General features: G+C 47.5%; 1 protein-coding gene across 2 annotated transcripts in view; it reads left to right on the forward strand.

Moving 5' to 3' along the window:
• The window catches only part of SLC25A48 (solute carrier family 25 member 48), a 41,389-nt gene extending 15,454 nt beyond the window's left edge, over positions 1-25,935 (forward strand). The window contains exons 5-8 of one of the 2 annotated variants that reach the window (XM_079772577.1): positions 11,975-12,232; positions 14,463-14,596; positions 21,517-21,646; positions 25,419-25,555. In XM_079772577.1, coding sequence (XP_079628703.1) covers positions 11,975-12,232; positions 14,463-14,596; positions 21,517-21,639 — 515 coding nt within the window. In that variant the 3' untranslated portion in view covers positions 21,640-21,646; positions 25,419-25,555. Of the gene's footprint in view, positions 1-11,974; positions 12,233-14,462; positions 14,597-21,516; positions 21,647-25,418 lie in introns of both variants that reach the window. The other variant, XM_079772576.1, reaches the window with a different exon arrangement.
• Positions 25,936-26,340: the final 405 nt, after the last annotated feature.

Consider the following 26,340-nt stretch of genomic DNA (forward strand, 5'->3'; position numbering starts at 1 on the left):
GCCGGAGTTAACAATTTTTAAGCCCATACAATGTGCATCGCTCTAACACACCTACAGTGATTAAATCTCATAGCTGTGAATAGGCACTGTCATTCTCTTTATTTTACAGGCGGGGAAACGGAGGCTCAGGTTAGGTGGCCTGCCTGCTCACTCAGTTGTTTCAGGCGGGACAGGGCATTGCCCAGGCCATCCAGCTCCGCAGCAGGGGAAACAGAGGCCCGAGAGACTCCTGACCGCAGTGTCGGGCGGCAGAGAGAAGGGAGGATTGCTGAAGTCGGGGTGACACTGGGCACAGAGACCAAGGGGTGGAGAAGGAAGAAGGCTTTCTTTCCAAGGTGGGAGAGGACAAGCAAGAGACATCTCAGAGAGAATGCTGAGGGCAAGGGGAAGGGAGTGAAGGTGCTTGCCTCTGCCATGTTCAAGGTAATGTGCATAGAACAAAGCAGGCAGCGTGTGCCAGGATTGGAGGAGGAAAGGGTCCTAGTCTCCGGGCGTGTCCGAGGAGACGAGCTGGGCTGCGGAGAGGTCAGTGCGGAGGTGGATCTGGACGAGGTCGTCCAGTGCACCCCAGAACACAAAGCCTGTTTGAGCCCAGGAATCCGCACGCTGGCCACTGGGGTGAAAGCACTTCTCCCGTTTCCCCGAATCGTCAGCAGTGTCTGTCTGGGAAGATCACCAGCTGTGCCTCAGGGCCCTCCATACATCAGTTGGTCGCTTTGGCAGCGTCGTTTTATTGCTACTGTGAAGATGTGTGGCTGCCAAGAAAACACTTCCCTAGGCAGGCTGGCCGTGGGAGGAGCAGCCTCTGATGCAGCGGGTTTCCCAATACGTGGCGAGTGCAGGGCAGGACTTACTGCTGCTAACTTTCCTGAAGGGAAGCCTGTGTGGGAAGGCAGGGACCCTCGGAGCACGACAAGGGGCACAAAAAGCGGAGACAAGCCAGGACCACACAGCCTCGGCCGCCTCCTCACGCAGGCTCTGGGCTGCTACTAGGAAGTGAGGGCGGGAGCAGTGGCAGCCCAGAAGTGGACGAAGGGGGATTATGGACAGGCCATGCGTTTAGCCACGTCATTCCAGAGGAGTCCTTGAATTCTGGTCAGTTTGGTTGAGGCTTTTTCAAACTGTGGCCCCACAAAGCTACCAGAGATTAACAGAGGTGCACGCAACAGAACACACCATTGTGAAGTAACGTGTGTTGGTGACACATCTCTTTGTTATTTGAATCAATTGACAAGAGCAAGTATTGTCCTGATTTCTGGACTTGACATTAGTATTGGTAGTTCTTGGCCCCGTGTGGGGATTCACAGTCTCTCCCAGCAGCCTTGGCAGCAGGCCACAGCTGCCTCAGGTTGGCAGGTCCAGCATTTCCGGAATCCGGGGTCACAGCAGGACAGGGTCATAAAATTAGGTATGATAGCTATTTGCCTGGAGGAAAGAACATTTGCACAACATGCATTTTAGTAAAGTACCTTTGCCAACATTTGTCCTTAGTTTTCACAAAAACCAAATGAAGTGGACAGGCCACTTATTCTTCCTCTTTTATAGATGATGTGTGGATGAGTTCTTTTCACCAGGTTGTACAGTAAATGGCACTGAGTCACAAAGCAAATCCCAATGCTCCTAATTCAGGGTTCTTCCCGCTACACTGTCTGCATACCTTGGACCAGGCATCCTCAAACTACGGCCCGCGGGCCACATGTGGGTGTTTTTGCCATTTTGTTTTTTTACTTCAAAATAAGATATGTGCAGTGTGCATAGGAATTTGTTCATAGTTTTTTTTAAACTATAGTCCGGCCCTCCAACGGTCTGAGGGACAGTGAACTGGCCCCCTGTTTAAAAAGTTTGAGGACCCCTGCCTTGGACCCTTCCGAGCATGGGGAAATTGCTGGACTCTTTGGAAACAGGAACTGGGCAAGAGTTTGCCAGTTGGTAATATCCTGGGGAAGTGTGAACAAGGGGTTACACAGCCTGCTCCAGCCCCGACCACGGTGGTAACGCCCAGCCTGGCTCCTGGAGGAGGCGCAGGCACATCACTGGGTGCCTCCAAGCATCTGAGACTACGCAGTTGCTGGGACCATGATTTGGATCTTTCTCCCTCCCTCCCTCCCTCCCTCCCTCCCTCCCTCCCTCCCTCCCTCCCTCCCTCCCTTCCTTCCTTTCTTTTTATTGTTGAGGGTATTACAGATGTCCCCCCCCCCCACCCCATAACCCTCCTCCGCCCATCTCCCAACTCATCCCACCCCAGGCCTTCACTGCACTATTGTCTGTGTCCGTGGGTAAAGCATATGCGCATGCAAGTTCTTTGGTTAATCTCTTCCTGTCCCCCTCCTCTTCCCTCTGAGATCTGTCAGTCTGTTGCATGCTTCCATGTCTCTTAGTTTCTTTTCTTCATTAGATTCCACATATGAGTGAGATCAGGTGATATTTGTCTTTCTCTGACTGGCCTATTTCACTTAGCATAATACTCTCCAAGTCCATCCAGCTGTCACAAAGGATAAGAGATCCTTCTTTCTTACAACTGCATAGTATAGTATTTCATGGTATAAATGTACCACATGTTTTTTTTTTTCCTTAAACCTTAAGAAATATCCTCAAGGATATTTTTTCCATTGATTTTTAGAGAGAGAAAGTAGAAGGGAGCAAGGGAAGAGAGAGAGAGAGAGAGAGAGAGAGAGAGAGAGAGAGAGAGAGAGAGAGAGAGACTGATGCGAGAGAGAGACATTGACTGGTTGCCTCCCGCACACACCCAACCAGAGCCGGGGAATGAACCTGCAACCAAGGTACATGCCCTTGACTGGGAATCGAACTCAGTAGGTGCCCGGACCAACCTCTACCACTGAGCCACACTAGCCAGGACTATACCACAGCGTTTGTAACCTACTCATCTACTGATGGGACTTGAGCTGTTTCCAGATCTTAGCTGTCGTAAATAATGTTGCTATGAACATATCAGTGCATATATTCTTTCTGATTGGTGTTTTGGGATTCTTAGGATATATTCCCAGAAGTGGGAGCACTGGGTCAAATGGAAGTTCTATTTTAAATTTTTTTTTAGAAATATCCATACTGTTTTCCACAGTGGCTGCACCAGTCTGCATTCTGGCCAGCAATGTACTAGGGTTCCCTTTTCCTCATATCCATGCCAACATTTGTTATTTGTTGATTTATTGATGGTAGCCATTCCGGCAGGGCTGAGGTGGTACTTCATTATTGTTGTAATTTGCATCTGATGATTAGTGATGTTGAGCACTTTTTCATATGTCTTTTGTATGTCCTCTTTGGAGAAGTGTCTGTTCAGGTCTTCTGGCCATTTTTAAATTGGATTGTTTGTTTTCTTTTGGTTGGGTTGTATGAGTTCCATATATAATTTGGAAATTAACACCTTATCAGATGTATCATTGACATATATGTTCTCCCATACAATGGGCTCCCTTTTCATTTTGAGGATGTTTTCTTTAGCTGTACAGAAGCTTGTTAGTTTGATGTAGTCTCATTTGTTTATTTTTTCTTTTGTTTCTCTTGCCCTAGGAGATGTATTGGCGAAAATTCTGCTATGAGAGATATCTGAGATTTTACTGCCTATATTTTCTTCTGGGATTTTTATTGTTTTGTGACTTATATTTAAGTCTTTTATCCATTTTTTAGTTTATTCTTGTTTATGGTGTAAGTTGGTGATCTAGTTTCATCTTTTTGCATGTACCTGTCCAATTTTCCCAGCACTATTTATTGAAGACACTGTCTTTACTCCATTGTATGCACTTGCCTCCTTTGTCAAATATGAATTGACCATATTGACATGGATCAAGTCCTGGATTCTCTGTTCTGTTCCATTGATCTATATGCCTGTTCTTGTGCCAGTACCAGGCTGTTTGGTTACAATGACTTTGTAGTATAGTTTCATATCTGGTATTGTGATCCCTCTAACCTTGGTCTTCTTTCTCAAGATTTCTGTGGCTATTCAAAATCTTTTATGGTGCCATATAAATTTTTGGAATATTCTAGATCTGTGAAGTATGCTAATGGTATTTTAATTGGGATTGCATTGAATTTATAGATGGATTTGGATAGTGTGGACATTTTAATCATGTGAATTCTTCCAACCCATGAACACAATATATGCTTCCACTTGTTTGTATCTTTCTCTATTTCTTTTTCAATGTCCTATAGTTTCCTGAATACAGGCCTTTTACCTCCTTGGTTAAATTTATTTCTAGGTATTTTATCTTTTTTAACACATTTTTTTGTTGTTGATTTTAGAGAGGAAGGTAGAGGCTAACTGTTTTATATGCTGACTTTGGGCCTCCCAGAAGGTACTTTTGTGCCAGTCAATGTCCGATGGCATCCAAGTTTAGCTCTTGGTGTCCTGTTTGAAGCTTTAAGCCATCCATAGCCAGGTTCCTGAGATTGTGCTGTAACTTTCTTTTAGTTCATAAAGCCTCTGGCGGAAGGACCAGATAGGGCCAGGCTTGGATGAATGCCGAGATGGGAGATGGGAGGTGAACTTTTGGGAGGCCCTGGTACTGAGATCTGCCCAATCAAATACTCAGGTGTTCATTGAATGGATGTTGAAGCACATATATGGGGCACAGTGTCAGGCACAAGGTTACAGTGCCCTGGAACACGCCACAGTGTGGGATTCCTGCCACCTGGAAATTAACCAATGGCAGGAAATACCAGTTAGAGCAGTGGTCGGCAAACTGCGGCTTGCGAGCCACATGTGGCTCTTTGGCCCCTTGAGTTTTTAGCAAAGGCCAGCTTAGGAGTACCCTAATTAAGTTAATAACAATGTACCTACCTATATAGTTTAAGTTTAAAAAATTTGGCTCTCAAAAGAAATTTCAGTTGTTGTACTGTTGATATTTGGCTCTGTTGACTAATGAGTTTGCTGACCACTGAATTAGAGCAAAATAGCAGCGATCAGGACAAACCATAATAGGGATATAGCCTCTGGCATAGGCTGTCGGCTCCCAGTTTCTTCTGAGTCCCTTTTTATATGTAAAATGGGGTCCAATCCATAGAGCAGCACCCATCCTTTCAGTGTTTGTGGGTTAAGAAAACACATATGACATGAAGCTATTGTGGGTTAGAATCCTGTCTAATAAAAGAGTAATATGCAAATTGACTGTCACTCCAACACAATATGGCTGCCCCCACGTGGTCAAAGATGGCTGCCCTCATGTACACACAAGATGGCTGCCATAAGATGACCTGCAGGGGAGGGCAGTTAGGGGTGACCCGGCCAGCAGGGGAGAGCAGTTGGAGGGGACCAGGCCTGCAGGGGAGGACAGTTGTGGGGGACCCAGGCCAGCCGGGGAGGGCAGTTAGGAGTGACCAGGCTGGCAGGGGAGGGCAATTAGGGGCAATCGGGCTGGCAGGGGAGCAGTTAAGCATCAATCAGGCTGGCAAGGGAGTGGTTAGGGGGTGATCAGGCTGGCAGGCAGAAGTAGTTAGGGGCAATCAGGCAGGCAGGCAGGTGAGCAGTTGGAAGCCAGCAGTCCGGGATTGTGAGAGGGATGTCTGACTGCCCATTTAGGCCCAATTTTCCAGTGGGATCGGGCCTAAACAGGCAGTCGGACATCCCTCAAGGGGTCCCAGATTGGAGAGGGTGCAGGCTGGGCTGAGGGACCCCCCCCCGTGCACGAATTTCATGCACCAGGCCTCTAGTATTTAAGTAAATATTTTTTTTATTCTTCACAATAGCACCTACACATGAGAAAAAAATGGCCATAATGTATGTGTCAGATATTTTAGGGGTTGTCTCCATCTACAGTGCTCTCAGACTCCTGTGTCTGTTGAAATAACTCCATGTTTGCCACTTCCATTTGAGAGCCCCCAGGCCTGGATGTATCATGAGCACGGCAATTTGGTAAACCCGCACATCACTGACGGGACCAGCAGCGCTTCCTCTGTGGGTGGCCGATTTGTCCGGGATTTTCTGTAGAAAGTGACCCCCTATGTGCTCACATACAGGGGCAGCCTGGTGGTGCTTTCCTTTCCAGAGAGTGGCCAGGCCTTTGTGTTGCTGAGGGCCAGGCCCTCTGTAAATCAGTGACCAGCCTTTGTGTTTCAGTGAGCTTTCCTATTTGCAGGGTGATGGCCCATTGAAGAGATTGAATAGCGTTGTCTAAGAAAGGGAAAGAAATGGAACTTTCCCTGTTTGTATCTAATAAGGCCACAGTGGCTGCTGTGGTGTGGTCCTGGGTTCTGAGAAGAGGAGCCGTAGTGGCAGGTCTGTGAGAACCCTGACCTGGGTCTGGAAGGACCCCCAAAAGGTGCTTGCATGGTACTTTACAATTGGCTAAGCCTGGAAGCCCCTGCCCTCTGCAGAGTCTTCTTCAAAGGAACCTCCTGGCCAGGGAGGAGGCAAGAGAGGCACTGGCCACTGGTGCAGGGCAGTGGGGTCAGAGCCACATCTAAGGAGGGGTCTGGAGGAGAGGGTCTTTTAGAACTTTGTAGGCCCTCTTCCACTCCAAGGGAAAAATTAGGAGCAGAGTGGGAGCCAGTTTCATTGACCTTGAACATCCTGCCAGTCTTGGTATAGGGCGCTTGAGTTGATCCTAACTGAATTTGGGCAAAACAAAGAAAAACACAGGCATTCTGAGTGTTTGAGATATATAACCCATACCTATCATTGTGAAAGGTCATAGGCTCTTGACTTAGCACAGCAAAAAATGGTCCAATGGCAAAGCACTCATGATAAGAAATGAGCAAAATTTGACTCATAATATCATTCTCATTTTAGAGCAAAAAATTATAATTAGAGAAACAAAATACATTTCACCCCTTCAGAATAACAAAACCTAATGTGAATCCCTTCACATACATGTGTGCACCCCTAAGCCCAAGTCCTGACAGTTCAGGAACAACAGGCTGAGATCGTGGTGCAGTGTGAGCTGAGTACAGCGGGGCCCCGAATAGCATCATTTCGTTCAACGTCATTTTATAACAACGATGAGAAAAATCAGTTCCGGCAGCGGCCACTGTCTGTGTGGAGTGTGCACATTCTTCCCATGCCTGCGTGGGTTTTCTCCGGGTCCTCAGGTTTCCTTGCACATCCCATTGTTAGGTGAATTGGCATGTCTAAGTTGTTCCAGTCTGAGTGAGTGGAGTGTGTGTGTGTGTGTGTGTGTGTGTGTGTGTGTGTGTGTGTGTCCAGCGTGGGTCCTGCCGCACCCTGAGCTGCTAGGAGAGGCTCTGGCCACCTGCAATCCTGAATTGGAATAAGTGGATTGGAAAATGATTCTTTTTCTTGTTTTCTGTGAATCTTTCTTAAATGTGTGTATAGCTCACATTTATTTCAATGTTTAATATTAGAAGTGTTTTGATTACTTATTTAGAAGTTTGAAGATGTTTTTGTGACCGGAAATATGCTGTCGGAACTTAACTCGTTTATATCAATTAGCTTGTGGTAAAGTGGTTTCTTTACACGTCATTTTGCTTCAAGTCACAGTCTACAGGAGCCTATCTATGGTGTTTTGTTTTTTAATTTTTATTTTTTTATATTTTCATTGATTTCAGAGAAGAAGGGAGAGGGAGAGAGAGATAGAAGCTTTAATGATGAGAGAGAATCATTGATTGACTGCCTTCTGCATGTACCCACTGGGGGTTGAGCCTGCAACCCAGGCACAGGCCCTGATCAGGAATCGAACTATGACCTCCTGGTTCATAGGTCGACGCTCAACCACTGAGCCATGCTGGCTGGGCTATCTGTGGTGTTAAGTGAAGACACATGATACTGGTCCAGCACCTGGCCTCCTTCCTCAGGGTCCTTGCAGGAATGACATGGAAGGCCATGGAATTCAGTTGTGCATATTTCCAAGAACTGCTTGCCAGCAACCTCCCAAGTCAGTTTTTAGGGATCAGCAAAATTTGTTTTTCACAAACTAAAATTGGTCCGCTGCTAGTGTTACCCGGAACTCTCAGTCAATCAGTGCTTTTCTATGTCTAGCTGTCAAGGCTCCCATCCAGGCCATACCTCTCAGGGCCACGACTCCCTGCCCCAGCCACAGAGCATCTTGTGGTCTGAGCAACTGATAGCAGTTTCTGCTCTGTGGTCCAAGGTGAATCGTCCATAGCACTACTGCTAATGCAGATGGGCCCGTAACAACCATCGCCTAAAAGAAAGCTATGCTTCTCATTGAGTGACATGTTGATGTGCAGAGTTCTTTACCTTGAAAAGCGGGAGAGGGTAGGTAGATTTGAAATTTTTGCTCTGCCTGAGTGGGCTGAAACCAAAATAGTTTAAAGTATAAGATGTCATCTTCTCAGGAGGGTGTATCGACAATTGTCAAAACTCTCCTTTTGTGCACTTAATAGCTATACCTTCAATTGAATGTAAAGTATACCTCAATTAAAAAAACAAAGGGCAAAACAAGCATAGGAGGCCAGAGAAGGCTCTTGAAAGTGATTAGTCTTCGTGGGAAAAGAGGTGAGAATGGGGAGGAGGCTGGGCCAGGAACTCATAACCTCAACGTAAAAACAAGGAAACATCAAACAAACCCCAAATGAGGAAAGTTCAGTTTACAAGAAGGGGGGACAGTGTGTTCTTAAAAAAAATGTCAGTGTCATAAAGACAAAGAAAGGTTGTGGAAAGGCTCCAGATTAAAGGAAGCTAAAGAGACATGATGACTAAATGCAACACCTGAGTAGACTGGATTCCATGCTGGGGAGGGAGAGGAATGCTTTAAAGGTCATTATGAGGTCAAATGACAATGTGAATATAGACAGTACATTAGATAACAGTATTGTCAACGTAGGTTATGAAACCAATAACTGCACTATGGTATGTAAGACAATACCCTATTCTTAGAAAATACAAATTCTGAGTATTTAAGGGTAAAGGGCCATTTTGTATATAATTCACCCTAAAATGGTTCAGAATATAAAATTATGTGTGTATGCGTGTATAAAGAATTTCCTTATTGCTTACCTTGGGGAAAACAAAAACAAGTGCAGGTTTGGGTCTTATTCAAGGCTGATTCAAGGTTTGGCAAGTGTTTTCCCAACATTGACACCTTCAGACAAGGAGGACCTTATCAGATACTGCCCTTCAACCTGTAAGTCCCGAAACCCACATCATACCCATAGCTGACATGTGAAACCTTGACCCCAGGTCAGGCCACTGTTGCCTGGAGATGAACACAGCCCGGACAGGTTTAGGCATGGGGACAGTGGCAGCTGCTCAGTCATTGCATGCGCGTGTTTGAGGGAGAAGGGTGGGGGAAGGAGAGCGCACAAACCATAAAATAAATGTTAACAACAGGTGAATCTGGGTAGCGAATATTAAGGGTGTTCTTTATACAATTTTTTTCTTTTTTGTACTTTTTTTCAAATTTGAAATTTTTTTCAAATAAAAAGTCTTTTTATTTTAAATAACAAACACTTGTTATTACATGGGGATGAGGGAGTCGGGTGGAGTCCCAAGGCCATCGCAGTACCAACTTGTGTCCAGAAGGCACTGGCCGCCAGTTCAGGCTTGAGGCAGCATTCAGAAGATGGTAGTCATCATGACAGTTTTACGGCTTTAATAGTCATAAACGGATCATTCTCAAGCAATAAAAGCTAGATTGCTTGTGTGACAGACCTGGGAGAATAGAGAGGATTTCCTTATTGCTCACTCTGGAAAGAAAAGTTCAGGTTCTCTATTCCCAGGGCCAGTTGGAGGTTGGGCAAATACTGTTTTCAACATCTGTCCTCTGAATAAGCAGGATGTTATCAGGCGCCCTCCTTCAATCAGTAACTTCGGAAAGCCACCTCATCCCCAGAGCTGATTCATTAAAACTTTTACTCAGATCACTGCACTTGGACATGAGTGTGGCCCAGGCAAAGTTTATGTTGGGACAATTACATCTAGTTTGTCTCGTGCCAAAATTTCCCCGATGACCCCAGCCGTGTTATGGTAGATTTGGGAGAGGAAGGGGTGTCCAGTGACGTCTCAGTGGGCTTTGAAAGACAAAGTGTCTGATCTTGCTCTGAGCTCAGAGGGCCCTGTGCCCCCCCAAAGTGGCCACTAAAAGTAGCTCACTTCCTGTGGGATCTGCTGTAGAAGTGAGTGGGACTCGGTCTCCTGCCCACACTGCAGTTGTTTTAACATGTGTGGCTGTGGGTGCTCGCCCCCATTCCCCACCCCACAAAAGGAAAATATAGGATTAGTTTTTTCAAGTACATTTCCTAGGAAAATGGAAACCTCCTCCTCGACCTCACTTACTCTGGGACTCGTGAAAGGACAGGTTGCACTTTACCCCCAAATCTCCAGTTTGGACTGCGGCACCATGGAGCTGAATATCTTGTCCTGACCTTTCCTCTAATAAAGATGGAACTATTTGGGGAACTTGGAAGTTCAACTATATAATGAAACTGATGTTCCTCTTTGCCAGAGGTGTAAAACCAGAAATGGTGCATTCTGGGAGTTAAACCCCGGTGGCAAAATAGGCGTGTGGTCATAGGCAAGCTTCCTTCCTAGACATGTCATGGTAGTTCTTTAAGACAGGAAAAAGTTGAGAATAAGTCTGCTTTACCTGCATGGGGACTGGGAGGTCTATCTGGCCATGAGTCAAAGCTGTGCTAAAGGGCCCATAGCAGAGGAGATGAACATCAGAGATGGGGCCGGGGGAGCTGGTGGAAGATTAAATCTGAGAGCCAGAGTCACTGCTTGGTGGCTACGCATACCCCTAGAAGAAGCTAGACATACAACCTGTGACCCGACCCTGGAGGTCATACAAGGAGACAGCAGCCCTGTGCCCTGGACCTGGAGGGGCCAATGGCACCAGGGTGGGGGGAGTCAGTGAGCACTGTCCAGCCCTCCAGCCGGCACATCCTGCACCTGATATGTGCCAGTCAACCTCGGTCTTAGTAATAACCTGTGGGCATCTCCTGTACCTCCACAATGTTCTGAGGACCATGCCGAGAACTTGATAGTTATTGCCTTGTTTATACCCACAAAGGCCTGTGCTCCTTTTCTTCTATGAACAAATATTTTTCAGCTTTATTGATAATTAACATAAACATTGTGTGAGTTTAAGGTATACAATGTGATTTGATATATGTGTATAGCGCAAAAGATTACCAAGTTCAGGTTAGTTAACACACCCATCACCTCACACAGTTACCATTTTGTGGGTGTGTATGTGGTGGGAACTTTTAAAATCTCTCTTAGCGACTTTCAATATACACTACAGTATTGTATTCTGTATAAAGGGTACAATACTGTCTTCTTTATAAAGATAAGGAAGCAAAGGCTGGAAAGGGTGGCCTACCAAGGACCAAATATTTGTAAGTGGTGGGGCCAGGATTTGGAACTGGGTCCAAATCTCATGTACTTTTAAAAAAATATGCTTTTTATTGATTTTTTTTTTTTTTTTAGAAAGAGAGAGAGAGAGAGAAAGAGAGAGAGAGAGAGGCCAGTTGCCTTCTATACATGCCCTAACTTTGAGTCAGACCACACCCTAGGTATGTGCCCTGACCAAGAATCAAACCCACAACCTTTTGGTGTACAGGATGAAGCTCCAACCAAATGAGCCACTCGGCCAGGACTCGTGTACTTTTTTACCACAAGTACACGCATGCACACCCACACACCCACCCACACACACACACACACGGTGTGCTGGATTTTCCAGTCTCTGCTTCAAGAAAGAGCTTGGTGTGCCTTCTCATAGTTGATCCTAGGCATTCTACAGTCACATCTGTGAGAGAGACATAGTGATGGTTGACCAGCAGCCCCTGAACATTCTAAGGCAACTGGTGCTTTATCACCTGGATAGATTGTCTCCAATCTGGCTGCTCATGTTGGCAGGGCTCTCTGTTGGGATTCCAGAATCCTGGTTTGAGCTGTCAAGAAGGTCAGAGGTGTGGTAAAAACCAGTGGGCCACCTGAGAGGGAACTGTCCGTGGGCTGGGCTGGCTCTAGTGCCAGAGAATGGCCAATCTCTTGCCCCCTGGGTCACTTGTCATCTTCCCTGCCCTGTCTTTGCAGCCAGCCTCAGTTTGAAGCCCAGGGCAGTGGCTCTCGGGGAGCAGCCAGCCTACCAGGGGCCTGTGCATTGCATTGCAACCATCGTGCGGACTGAGGGCCTGGCGGGGCTATACCGGGGTGCCGGTGCCATGATGCTGAGGGATGTCCCAGGCTATTGCCTCTACTTTATCCCCTATGTGTTCCTGACCGACTGGATCACACCTGAGGCCTGTGCAGACCCCAGCCCCTATGCTGTGTGGCTGGCAGGTGGCGTGGCAGGTAAGACAGCAGCGTTGATACCTGTCCCTGTGCTGGCCACCGCAGTGGGACAGTTGGGGGGGCCTACCATGCCCTGCTCAGCCCTCATCCAACAATTCCATGTTAAATACCTACTATGTGTCAGAGAAAGGGCTAGGAATGCAGGACAGTCCCCGCTTTCTTCCATCTCCTCTCCACTGGACCTGTGGGGATGGCAAGTCCCTATTTGGGCTTCTTTCAATCAGAAGATACATTTTGAGCACTTATTCTGTGTCAGGTGTTACTGAGCTTTTCAAAGGAAATTAGTTATTGCGGTTCACCATTTTTTAATATTGGCACACTATAAACCTTCCTCGTGTGAGGATTTCGTTACCTCCAGAAGGTAGGAATCAGTCTCCCCATTTTTTAGGATGAGAAAGATCAGGTTCAGAGAAATTAAGTGGCCAACCCAAGGTCACACGGCCAGTGCAGACCTCAGCAGGGACTCTGCATCAGAAAGATCCAAGTTCAAATCCATTTCATGACCATGGGCCAGAACTTAACCTCCCTACTCAGAACTCACACTGCATCCCCCTGTCACGTAAGGTAGAAGTCCGTGTCCTTGCAGTGGTGTTTAAGGCCCTCTGCGACCGGCCGCCTGTTACCCGCCTGCACTCATTCTCTGCTCCTGTGTCGGCTTCTGGGCTTCGGCCCCACTGGTCTCTTTGCTGCGGCTGCCCTGGCTCTTTCCCACCAAGGGCCTCTGTGCGGTGTATAGGCCGCCAGGGACTTTGACAAGCCCCATTTTGGTCAAGAGAAGATATGGAAACCTGATTGAAGTGGGACTGAGAGAATGGGATAAAGGAAATTGGAGAGCCCAGCACCTGGGAGGGACTTGACTGCTCCAACAGGGCAGAGAGAAGTGCAGCATAGCTAGAGGGGCCTGGGAGTCCAGAGAGAATGCTTTTATTTATTTATTTATTTATTTATTTATTTATTTATTTAATTGGGGTGACATTGGTCAATATTGAACATGGAGAATGCTTTTTAAGAAGCTGATAACATGGCCTTTGCTGCTGAGAGGAGAAAATTGTCTTTCCACCTCCTCCTCCTCATCATTAGCTATGTGTGAAACTCTGCCAGCCCATAACAAAGCCCAAACACCAGTGTTTTCCCTCACTCCCACCGCCCGCCCCCGTTGCCTGAGGCTGGCCACTCCTAGTATGTGCTCAGGAAGTACTCGCTGGCTGAGGACAAACAAAGCCCCACCTGCTCTCATTTCCGGAGAGAGCAGGACTGAGTGGCCTGGCAAGCACACCTCCCTCTGTAGTACCCTCGCCCTTGGGCTGAGGGACAGGGAGAGTGCCAGGGGAAGCGGCCTGTTATCCTGACCTGAGGCAGAAGGGAGAGAGGTCCAGAGGGCGCCCTGACACCGTGGCCACAGGGGCTGGAGGGAGGCCAGGATGAGCAGAGTTTGGGGCTCCTCTTTGGGGAGCCTCTTGGCAGCAATTACACAACTTGCAAACCAGCTGCCTCGAACTTTGGCACAGGTTTGTTTTTCTCTCCCCATCCAAGCATGTGCTAGTTTTCGTGTTTACACAATAACCCGGTGTTGTTTTCCCAGAGTCCCTGCAAGTCACAAAAGCGCTCAAACCAGGGCACCTGAGCGTGTCCGACCAGGATGACGCAGGGCGCGAGGTCCTAAGGCTTTTATTCCATATACCTGGAAGAGATAAGAGCTTTTTAAAGACCTGCTCCTGCATTTCTTTCCAATCCCCAGGCTGGCCAGCGCTTGTTTAGCTTCTGTGTGTTCAGGGTAGATCCTGCCTCTGGGGAGCTGCGAGCCCTCCTCCTCAGACTCAGCCTGGGCCTCCCCTGGCGCCTGGAAAGCTGCTGCAAGCACTGGTGAGCCTGTTCCTGTTTCTCCAATAAAAGCTGCTAAGAAAGGCTTCCACCTACGAAGCACTGGCTGTGCGCCTGGCACTGTGCTGAATGCCTCACCTCCGTTTAGTTATCCTCATAGCAACCCCATGAAGACAGGTACTGCTGCCCATTTTACAGATGACAAACCGAGGCCTGCAGGGTAGGATAATTCTGTGAAGTCCCACAGCAGGTCTCAAGGGAGGCTCAGGAACAGCCTTTGTAGGCCCTGACCCTGAACGTTCCACTTCCCTCAGCAGCTGATGAAGCTTCTGAGTGGCAGGAAGCTGCAGGGTCCCCTCCAGACCCCAACCAGCCAGCCCCTGACTCCTGTTTGTCTCTCTCTTTACAGGAGCAATTTCCTGGGGGACAGCGACTCCTATGGATGTTGTGAAAAGTCGACTCCAGGCTGATGGGGTTTATTTAAACAAATACAAAGGTGTCCTGGACTGTATCTCCCAGAGTTACCAGAAGGAAGGTCTTAAAGTAAGCCCACAGCAGTACTTTGAACTTTGGCACAAGTTTGTTTTTCTCTCCCCATCCAAGAATGTACTAGTTTTTGTGTTTATACAATAACCAGGCAGGGTCAGTTCAGTCCCTGGAAGGCAGGTTACACATTGGGGGGCATGTGAGAGTATAGAGAAGGAAACTGAGGTACAGGTGGTTACCATTTATCAAGCACTACAAGAGAAACTTGTCTCATCTGGTCCTTGCCCCGGGCTGGTGGAGGAGGTGGGTGTACACCCCACCTGACAAGGTTCAGAGAGGACTAGTAACCCACCTGAGGTCAAACAGCTGCTGCGTGGCAGAACCGGGACCCAGACCCACATCTGTGTGTCACCAAAGCTTGCCTTCTCATCTAGATAGGCTGGGAGGTCCGTCCTCACTCATTGCTCAGTGCCTTCCCCTCCCCACTCCAAGTGGGAAGTCCCAAAACCACCTCAGTCATCATGTCTCACAGGTTCCAGCTCCCTGATCTGCCTTCTGCTCCCCCGCCTATGCAAGTACAGACCCCATCACCCCTGGTCTCAGCTATGGAGGCAGCCTCCAACCAGGCCTCGTCTCCCTCCTCCTTGCTTCTCCTCCCTGTACCAAGGGTCTTGTCCTAAACCCAAGCCCTTTCCTGCCTCTAAACTGTCCCAGACTTCCACACCTTGCACCCAAGGTTATAAACAAATTCACGCCTGTCTATCTTGCCTCCCATGACACCCCGAACACCCTCTCCCGCAAATAGGCCCCTGATTTTCTTGACATGCCTCTGGGGATCAGCAGATTTGAGTTTCCAGCCAAGCTTGGTTACTTGTGAGCTGGAGGAATCCACACAAGTTGTTTCACCTCTTTGGGCCTCAGTTTCTCCAAGGATAACCATCCCTACCATGAACAACAGGGATATTTGTGGGTTAAATTAAATTACGCATACAAAAAGTGCTTAGCTTAATGCATCACACATAGAGAACATTTAGAAAAAGTTATCCATTTGTCATTGGCATTAGTATTAGGAGTTTTATTGGTTTAAATGTTACTACTGATCTCTGGGCCTATTTTTTCATATAGCTGCCTTGTCCCAAGCCCTCCAATAGTTACTAATTGCCCACTCCAATGCATCCAAACTTTTATTTGTTTTGCTCCAATGGAGTACTGGAACTTCTCCTCTCAAAACCTGGACTTCCACAAAGGCTGTCTCATCTGTGGGAGACTGCCCAAGTCAGAATTCTCCAGGTGCTCGTGGACCATGGCCAACAGGGGCTGGAGCCAGTTCGCAGGTCCTGCAGGCTCCACTGCCAGTACTGAGGTCTGTCTGCCTGTTACCTGATGTACAAATGGGACCCACTGCTCTTGGGTCCCTTGGTGTATGGTGCTGGATCCCTCAGCTCCCACAGAGGCACTTCTGTTCATGGATGGACGCCAAGTTTTTGTTGTTGATGTGGGGACCAAGCAAGGAATGTCTTGTACTGCTATGATGCTGACGTCACTCTCCCTACATATTTGCCTTTATTGAGGTCTTAATTTCTTCACATAGCTTCAAGTTACTGTCCAATGTCATTTCATTTCACCCTGTAGGACTCCATTGAGCACTTCTTGCAGAGTGGGTCTAGTGGTAGTGAGTTCCCTCAGCTTTTGTTTATCCGGAAATGTTTTAATTTCTCCCTCACTCTTGAATGATAGTGGTGCTGATATAGGATTCCCAATTGACTACTTTTTTTTTTCTTTTAGTGCTTTGAATAGTCCCATTGTCTTCTGGCCTCTAAAATTATCTTCCTGAGTATCCTTTGTCCAGTGAGTTGCTTCTCTCTTGCTGCTTTCAAGATTATTTCTTTGTCTTTAAAAAGTTAATATATGTCTTGGTGTAGGTCTCTTCGAGTTCATCCTACTTGGAATTTATTGAGATCCTTTGATGTTTATATTCATGTCTTTCATCAGACTTAGGAAGTTTTCAGCTAGTATTACTTCAAATATTCTCTCTGCCCCTTTCTCTCCTCTCCTTCTGGGACTTGCACAAAGCATATGTTGACTGGCTTCAGAGTTTCCCACAGGTCCCTTAGTCTCTGTTCACTTTTCTTCAATCTTTTTCCTTTCTGTTCCTTGTCATCAATACTTTTCATTGTCTTACCTCCAAGTTTGCTGAGTCTTCTGTTTGTTAAAATATGCCTTTGAATCCTTTTAGTGAATTTTAAATTTCAGCTATTGTACTTTTTAGTTCCAGAATTTCTGTTTGGTTTCTTTCTGAGTTTTTTGTTTCATCACTGATATTTCAATTTCATTCATGTATCATTTTCTTGACTTTTTCCACATCTTCCTTCAGTTCTTCAAGCATCTATAAGACAGTTATTTTTAAAGTCTTTGTCAAGTAGTTCTGCTATCAGGTCTTTTTCAGGGACAGTTTCTGTTGATTGATTTATTTTTTTTAATGCCTTGTGATTTTATTTTTTATTTTTGGTTAAAAACTGGACTTCTGAATCTAATACAGTAATGAGGTAACTCTGGAAATTAGATTCTTCCCTTTTCCAAGGGCTTAGTGTTTGTTGTTATTGTCTTTGTTTATTGTTTTGTTTTTCTGATTGCTGCAGGCTGTCTCTGTGCCAAGGATCAGGTGTGAACTTAGATCCTTTCAGGTCTTTTCTGAGCCAGCAGCTTTCCCTGAGCATGTTCAGTCACTTTCTAATTTTCCCCAAACATGCAGTTGCTTTTGAATGTCCTAGTCTTTAAGGGGAAAAAGAGGAAAATGAAGGGGGAAGGGCATTAGCCTTTTAAATCCCCTGGAAGTCCCTTCAGCCAGAGGGGGAGGGGCTTGTATCAATGGAGGGTGGGGTTGGTTGAAACAACAATGGTACCTCTCTGACCAGAAACAGCAATCAGTGATCAGAAACATCTTCAATATTGGGAGGGCTGGGTCCTTTTTGCCTATCCTGGCTCCCATAAGCTGTGTGCAGGCTGCTCCAAGTACAGTGCACAGCTTCCTGCCTCAGGGCTTGTGTGGAGGATGGGTAGCTGCTGCAGTGCTAAGAGCTGAAATTAATCACAATTTACTGTCCAAACCTTCACTAAACTCCAGAATTCCAAAATCAGACAGATTCTGCTTGTACAGTTGTTGTGTAGGTAGGGAGGCAGATTCCTGCCTTTCCTGCTCTGCCCTCTTCCTAGAATTCTCACCTCAATTGTCTTTTCTTTCTTTGGCAGAAGCACAGTTTGTGATTCCACCAACGAGTACACATAAAAGAGAATGGGATGTTCTGTTTTTATATGAGATGTTTTTGTCTGTTATCTGAAATATTAATGTCATAACTCTAAAAATGTCTGTAGAGGCAAAATACATTGCTGATATTACTTCCTCCAAAACACCTGGAGCTCAGAAAAAAAAAAATTAAAAAAAATGTCCTTGAGGGCAACTAAGGCCAGATAATCCATTTTTAAATCTCAATTGCATTTGATCCATAGTTTATAGTCAGAGATAGGTGTTAAGCAAAGATAGTCATATTCAGCTTGATTAATCACCTCGTTGACTGAGGTTAATTTTTAAATTTTTTATTAGAAGGTTAAAAAAAGGTTATGTATGAACATAGGAAGTTTCAAAAGGTATAAGAAGATACATTGTCTAAATATCACTCTGATGGTTCCCAGTACCTTCTCAAAGGCAATCACTGTTATTTGGTATGATGTATTCCAAAAATATTCACAGCCTGTGCATGCATATATATGTGTATGGATACTTATGTATATTTGTATGTATGTTTGCATATAAATAATATATGGTAACAAAAATTCCCACACAGTCCTGGAAGGTTGGGTTGTCTCACAGTCATATTCGTAGCAGTAGGAAGAACGCCTTTTCCCAGGGCCGAGGGATGGCTCCAGTCCCACTTGGCTTGGGCACTGCTTTGTAGAATACCCACTCCAAAACACTTTTACTGCAGCTCACTGAGGGGTGTACAAAGCCCTAAGCTGTTTCCACTTTCCCCTGGGAGAAGAACTCAGTGGTAAGAGAGAATTGGAAAGCAGTAAAATAATGATGGCAGTGTTCAATGTTAGTAGCCCTTTTCGTAACTCTCTTAATGATTAGCGGTAAAGCAGCCTTCATGATGGGCGTTAGAAGTCCATGGTTCAGGGCATTCCCAAGTTTTGGATCCGTCATCTGCCTGCTGTGAGGATCGCTGTGGGCCACAGGGGCCATGGCTCATGCTTAGAGAGCTGTCATCTGAAATAGGATGCTGGCGGAGTGACTTGGTGTCCTTGTGAAAGGATTTGGGACAGTAGGATGAGAGTGGATAACTCTAAGGAGAGACAGAGAGGAGCATTTGTAGTAGAAAGCTTCTTGAAGCACCAGGGTTGGTTGCTCTTTGGTTCTGAAACATAGGCCGTCTGGAGCCTTCTCTCCACTCCAGGAATCCCCCACTATCACATCACACTGGGACTCTTTCAGCTCAGAAACCATTCTTCTGGTATCAATGAGTCCTTCCTCCTTCCTTCCTTCCTTCCTTCCTTCCTTCCTTCCTTCCTTCCTTCCTTCCTTCCTTCCTTCCTTCCTTCTTTCCTTCCTTCTTTCCTTCCTCTCATCCATCCATTCATTGATTCATTTAATAATATCTATAGAGCAGTGGTTGGCAACTGGTGGTCCACAGACCACTGGTGGTCCATGAGGTCAAAAAGGTTGGCGACTGCTGCTATAGAGGGTCCTCTAGGCCAAGCACAGTGCAAGTGCCGGGGATTCGGAGATGAGCCACACACACAGCCCTGCTCCCACTGCCCTTACTGGGATTATTGATGAGAGGATGGGCCAGTCACGGGCAGTTGGCAGGGGTGTGAGAAGTGCTGTGATGGCAGAGAGATGAGTGCACAGAAGGCAGTGGACCATCGACTACTAGAGGGCGCAGCCAGACTTGGGAGCATGCCAGCAGAGGCCCAGTGCTGAAGAGAGTTGGTCCCTTAGGAGGAATGACAGGCTTTTAGACTGTCCAGAGTGACAGGTGTGAGGTGTAAGAGGCAGTCCAGGGAAAGAGCAGGCACAGAGGGTGTGGGTCCTGACAGGCCAGGGAAGGTGTGCACTTGACCTTGGGCAGTGGGGAGCCATTGAGGCTTCATGAGGAACAACTCAGTCCAGTGTTGTTTGTGTTCTGAGAGCTGCAGTAAAAGTCAGAAGGTGTGCATTTTGTTAGCCACCTTTCAGCCTCGCAGAGCAGAGGCAGAGTGGCTGCAGCTGTTGGAGGGAGGAGTGTCTGTCTGTCTGTCTGTCTGAAGTGGTCTAGGGCTCCTTCAGGGCCCAGTGCTGTGGGACAGGAGGGTCTGCCTGGCTTGCCTTGCAGGGGAGCGTCTGAGGCACCTAGCATGGAATTTGCCTCCAGAGCCTGACCCGGTTCCTGGCTGTTATTCAGTCACTCAGGGTGAGCCTGTGGAATTCCAGAGAGGTTAGACATGAGAAAGGAGAGCTAATGTCGCAAGGATTCCCCTTGTCCCCTACCTGAATTGCTCCAGGGTTTAGAGTAGCCACTTGCTCACCTCTTGGATCCTGTCCATCAGCTCCCTTCACCGGGGCCCAGGCTTCCCAAGTCCACAAGGCCCTCTCTCCCCTTCCCATCCAGCTGCGTCTCCCAGGCTGCCACAGAGTGGCAAGATGCAGACACCGCTCCTGAAGGAAGGTCCCCTGACATCCTGTCAGTGGCCTGCACCTAACCTGACACCACAGTGCCCGACTACTAAGCAAACAGGGAATGCAAAGGGCTGGATTTCCACTTTCCTAAAATTACAATACCAGCCCAAACTCATAAACGTAGTTAATTATATAGGAGTAAGTTAACAGAGTTGCATCTTATGTCTGACAGTTACCGGGTCATTTATGCTTGGATAGGAATTAGCCTTTAGATGTTTTGTCCAGGGAGGACATTTAAGGACAGTTCCTCTCCACCCCACTGCTCACCAAAGCCCTTATCTATTCTCATCACATTCTACATTATGTTGTAATTATTCCTGAGTGGGGCTTAGCTCCTTTAGTAGGTTATAAACTTTCCAAGGGCTGGAATTAGGTCACATTGATTAGTGTCTTCTTGCACCAGGCAAGAGGATTCAGGGGGGAAGGAAAGCACCTTATCGTATTCCCTGGGAGGGAAGGCAAACAGCGTCTTCTTGTATTAAGGCCAAGGCTAGCGGCTCATCAACAGGCCACCACCCCGAGGCACTCACACTAGTGATCGAGGTTGGGTGCCACTCTGTCCAAAGCAATGACTTTAGATCACAAGGATGGTGATGTGCTAGTCAACACTGTGTCCGTGCTCCACAGCGTCATCTCATTTATTCCCTCAACAACTGTATCAGGTCAGTAGCATGATCACCCCCTTTTACTGTTGGAAAATTAAGATTCCAGAGGCTGCCACTTGCCCAAATAACACAGTTACTAAATGGCACAGCTGTGCCTCAACTCTGTATCTGCCCTCTTCACACGGCCTGAGTTCTCCCCACTGATCCCTGGGGATGTCCCAGGAAGCACCTGTCACTGTATTGGTTGGGGCTGGTGCTCTGTCCACCATTGCAAAGAGGAGGGGAGAGTTCTGACTTCTAGATTCCTGAAAATCATGTGTGCACACGCATGTGTGTGCATGTGTGTATGTGTGTGCTCACAAGAGAGAGCAGCAATTAAGCAAGGAGACGTGGTGTTCACAGGACTCAACAGTTTTGTCACAGTGCATGTGGGCCAGGCCTGGCAGGAGAAGTGCCATCTGACGTGACCCGGGTCAGGGCAGGGCATGGCTGGGCCTCCCAGGCAGCCTTTGCCTGCACAGGTCCTTTGGGCTCTGCAGGGCCCAGCCTGAGAGGGGCCTGAGCGGGCATCACCACCAGCCCCCCCTGCCCCCCCGCCCTCGCTGTGGCCCTGCAGAGGTGCGGTCAGGCCCCGGTGATAATGCCGTCCCCTGTCACAGGTGTTTTTCAGAGGCATCACGGTGAATGCTGTGCGGGGCTTCCCCATGAGCGCAGCCATGTTCCTGGGGTACGAGCTCTCGCTGCGGGCCATCAGAGGGGACTACCCGGTGACCAGCCCCTGAGTGCCAGGTCAGTTGCACCTCCCAGAGCTTGAAACGCTCTTCTTAGCCATGAAAGTGTCTCCCTGCATTGGTTTCCTATCTAATCTGTGTTAACCCTGGGGCTCGGATCGCCACCCTTCTTGTCATCGAAAGCCCTTCTCAAATGCCTGCCTGTGACTGGTGGTGAGCTGGGTGGGCACACAACGCTCACATATCTGTTTTCCCACTCAGCAGCATCCATGGCCCTTGGAGAGAGGTTTCACTGTACAATTTAATGACCCAGGCTCAGAAGTGAGGACTCAAACCAGGGTACCCACCCCTGTCACATGGGCACCATCTTCCCACCTTCCAACTGAACTAAGCGCCTGAGTTTGAGAGCCACCAGCAGGGAACAACCTCTGCCCCATTTCCTTCCCCCCACCCCCCACCCCATACTCTTTCCTTCTTCCTTCCTCATTGCAGAAAGATCACTGGCCCAAAGCATCTAAAAACAGAAATCTGAGTAAGAGACTCCCTTGCTCAAATGCCTTCAATGGCTCCCCATTACCCACTAGGTAAAGCATCAGTCCTTAACCACCTCGTCCACACCCCCATCCTAAGTAAACCATCCTCACTCTCATTTCTGTGACTCTGCAATGCTGTCCCTGCCTGACATGCTGTCCCCAAGCTGTTTTCACACCTTTCCCATTGTCCTCGGCTTCATCAACTCTTTGTCATTCAAGCCTTGGTCTAGAGGTCTCCTCCTCCAGGAAGCCTGCTCTGATGGCTCAGCCAGGAGTTGAGCCTGCTGTCGGCTCCCTCCCACAACCCCTGCTCAGCCCCTACCACCTTCCCCTGCATTGTAACTGCCTGATGATTTTCCTCACCCCCAACCAGCGTGAAAGTCCCAGAAGAACTGTGACTATTATTTCACCTCGATGGCCTGTGCCTCCTCACAGAGCTTGACACGTGAATGGCCACTCACAAATATCACCAAGTGGCTGGATGGTCAACCTTCAATATCTTCTCAGTTCTTTCTCTCCTTTTCCTCTCTTGTTTCTCCTCCCCTGGCCCAAACCGGTCCCTTGCAGAGCTCAGAGACAAAGTGGAGTGAATCGCTGGCTTTTCTAGTTACCCAGAAACCGATTTGCTTTGGCTGTGGTGACTGCAGGTTCTCTCAGGAAGGATGGTCTTCATCAGGAAGGTCTAGCAAATCTCCCTGCAACCTCCCCTGAGGAAGCCGAGCCCTTCGGGACGCCTGGACAGGCCGGGGGAGGGCAGGGCAGATCGAGCTGGCTAGAGTAAGACAGGGACAGCCCTAGACATGGGCTTTAAAGCAAATGCTTTTAGCTCTTTACTGAAGCACCCACATTCACAGCTTCCCTGGCTTTTTGCCCTCTCTTATAAAAGGAAGAGGGCAGCAATGCATTTTGCATAATTAAACATCTTGGGTGACAAGTTACTGTACTAGGGTTATGTCCAAGGCAGGGAAGGGAGGTCTGGTTCTTAAAGCTGTGCTCAGATATTGGCCATTCCCCCTTTAAAAAAAAAAATCCTATAATAAAATCAATGCATTTTATTCTAGAAAACTAGAAAAAAGAAATAAACTGAAAGAACAGCAACAAAAAAACCTATAATTCCAAGACCTTTCTATTATTTTCTACGTGTTTTTTATGTGTAGCACCAAAATGGGATCCTACTTCCCACGATGTTTTATAATCTCTCCTGTTTAATAGTCCAGGACCGTTCTTCCATGTCCTTAAATCTTCAGCCGCAAGGTGGTTTAATGCCAAGGCCTGGCCGATCCCAGAGTGGCTGGACGCTTGCCAGAGCTGTCGCAGTCTGTCACTTGTGACCACCCTGGTGATTGGCTACTTCAGGAGGAAGGAAGAAGTTTCTAGCACACCAAACCCTGATTGTTTTGGACTTGGCCATTCAAGACAGTGACCACCCCGACTGGAAGCGTTTCTTCCTGAAAGTGCTCTGACCGTACAAGGGCACAGCTATCTGCTGGGGTGGGAGGAGGCTGGTGCGCCCAGCAGGAACTGGGGGGAGGGTTTCCCAGGGACTTTTCTGGAGCCTCATCTTAAACAGGCCTCACCCCAGGAGATCAACTTCCTGCTCTGACCCAAGAACACCAAGGCCCTCTAACAGGTCTTGGCTTTGAACTTACCCCCCAGCTCTGAGATCTCGGGCCAGTCATGGTTCAGGCCAGGGTAGCATCCACGCTTCGAGCACATGGAAACCAGTGCCTCCCTCATAGTCTAAACGGGAGACAGTGAGATGATGTCATTAGAGGACTAGGGAAGTAGGGTGGTGACCATCTCAAAAGTGCCCGAGAGCAGGAGTGGGAATCCATGGAATTGCTTTCAAGTGCCTGCAGGACACAGCCAGCGCCAGTCAGCTTCAGCCTCCATCTAACAACCAGATGCAGAGCGCTCCCCCGCTCCCACACTTCCTTTTCACCCGCCTGCTCAGTTAGCTCTCTCCAGGTCAACACAAGAGTGACCCATGGACCATTTGCACCCAAGTGAAGGCAGCATGAGGTGGTTGTTTCGTGGTGTGGTTTTATCTGTTCATATGGGGAAACTGAGTCAGACGATGCGAGGGAGATGACCTTTGGTGATAGAAAGGGGGCCCAGCCACTGGCCAGCGGTCAGTTCTTGGGCTTGTCTGAGGCCTGTGAATCCAGTGCACCACTCCTACCTGTCCACTTGGATCCCCCACATCCAGAACCTTCCAGAAATAACGCTGTCCTGCCCCTGCCATGACTTTCGTGCTCCAAACCTCATATGTCAGGAAAATTCATTTTCAAGGGAAATAGATACAGTCTCCCTCCCACCCATTTTTTTTAAATATGCAAATATAGTGGAACCTTGGTTCTTGAACTTAATTCATTCTGGAAGGTTGTTTGAAAACCGAGTCTTTTTCCCCCCACTAGAAATCATATAAATTGAATTAATCCATTCCAGACCCCCAAATGATTCCGTTTTAATCTTCCTTTCTTTAAAATTTTCTCCCCTCTACCCCCCTCCCAACCTTTACCCCGCCCCAGGCCTTCACCCCACTATTGTCTGTGCTCATTGGTTATGCATATATGTATATGAGTCCTTTGGTTAATCTCTTCCCATCTCCTCCTGCCTTCCTCCTCCCTCCCCCAAGATATGTCAGTCTGTTCTATACCTCCATGTTTCTGGATCTATTTTGTTCATCAGTTTATTATGTTCATTAGATTCCACTTATAAGTAAGATCATGTGATATTTGTCTTTCTCTGACTGGCTTATTTCACTCAGCATAATACTCTCAGTATATAATACTTATATACAGCACATGCCTAATGTACTGTTTAATCTATAAACACTTGAAAACAAAAAGGACATGAAATGTAAATGAAAATTTAACAAAAAGGAAATGAAATGTACAGTAAAAAATTAAAATTTAATAATAATAAGCAGCAACAAAAATATTCACAGCACAATTTCCTGAGATGTTAACAACATGCAGTTTAGCAATAAACTGACTCATACTCACACATTCTCTCCTTTGTTAGTCGCCTGAGAAATGTTTGACTGATCATACAGGTATCAGCATGAAAGGGTTGTCAGGTTGAGAAGCCAGCTATTGAAGATGGGTGATGTTCCGTACAGAGAACCGAGGTTTGACTATAACCTAGATAACCTCATAGCCTCCCACCAGCCTGTTCTCATGGTGATACTTTGCCAATTGTTGCTTCACCCAAGCAGCTCTAAGTGGGTTGTTTGACTGCTAGATCTTGCTGACTAATTGCATGAAAGCCTTACCTTTCCTCCTTTTTCCCCAGGGCCAGTGCTGGTGTCATGGACCAGGGCCTCATTCCCTGCAGGGCGAGGCCTCTCCAGAACCTGCTAACCTCCGAACCCCTTCTTTCCGATTGCAAGGACTCTGCTCCTCCCCTCCCAGCTGGACCATTGCTAGATCGCCACCTATTTTTTATCTGCACTGGCACCTGGCAAAAAGTGGGCCGAAATAGACCTGCTTCCCACGACTGCTGTAAACTCTCTGGGAATTCACAGAGGAGCTGGAGTTGTCTCTTAAGTTTCCAAATAAAAACAATGAAAACTTCTTCAGGTCATTTCTGTATCGGATGCTTCTGCCTGGCTTCCAAGAGACACAGGCCACCCTCTTCTTCCCTCTGTTTAGACCCCTGTAGATGTCACCAGTGAAGAGGCCACTCCACGCAGGTGAGAAGTCTCACTTCCCTTTTCCCAGCTGCCTAAGGTGGGCAGGGAGGGCGCGGCGGGTGAGGGTGAAGGGGCAATGGAGGGAGAGGAAGCCCTGCAGGCACTCTCCCCACGCAGCCGGCAGTACGTGCTGGTCACGTGCTCCAGAGGCGGGGCCACTGAGTGCGGGTGGGGTGGGCGTTCTCTGGGCCTTATTTTCACATGGAGAACAAAATGAGGCAAAATAAAATACTTTGTCCACAGTCCGGTTTCCAGAATGATGTCATGATTCTAAATTGTGTTTCTCACTAGAGCCATGTGGGGAGGCCATTGCTCGTGTGCGTGATGTCACTCCCACTCTTTGTGCCTACAACAGGCATCTTTAATCAGGCAGAGAGCCTCTCCTATGGGGCTGGATGCAGCTTCAGAGTCCTCCTCAACACAGTGCCTGAGCAGCCACCACCAGCCGGTCAGACATGACATACAAAGGAATCTATTTGCCATTCCTGGCTTAAAACCCGGTGGTGAAAATATCCTTAGATT

Source organism: Cnephaeus nilssonii (genome assembly GCF_951640355.1).
Source record: "Cnephaeus nilssonii genome assembly, chromosome: 5".
NCBI classification, from domain to species: domain Eukaryota; kingdom Metazoa; phylum Chordata; class Mammalia; order Chiroptera; family Vespertilionidae; genus Cnephaeus; species Cnephaeus nilssonii.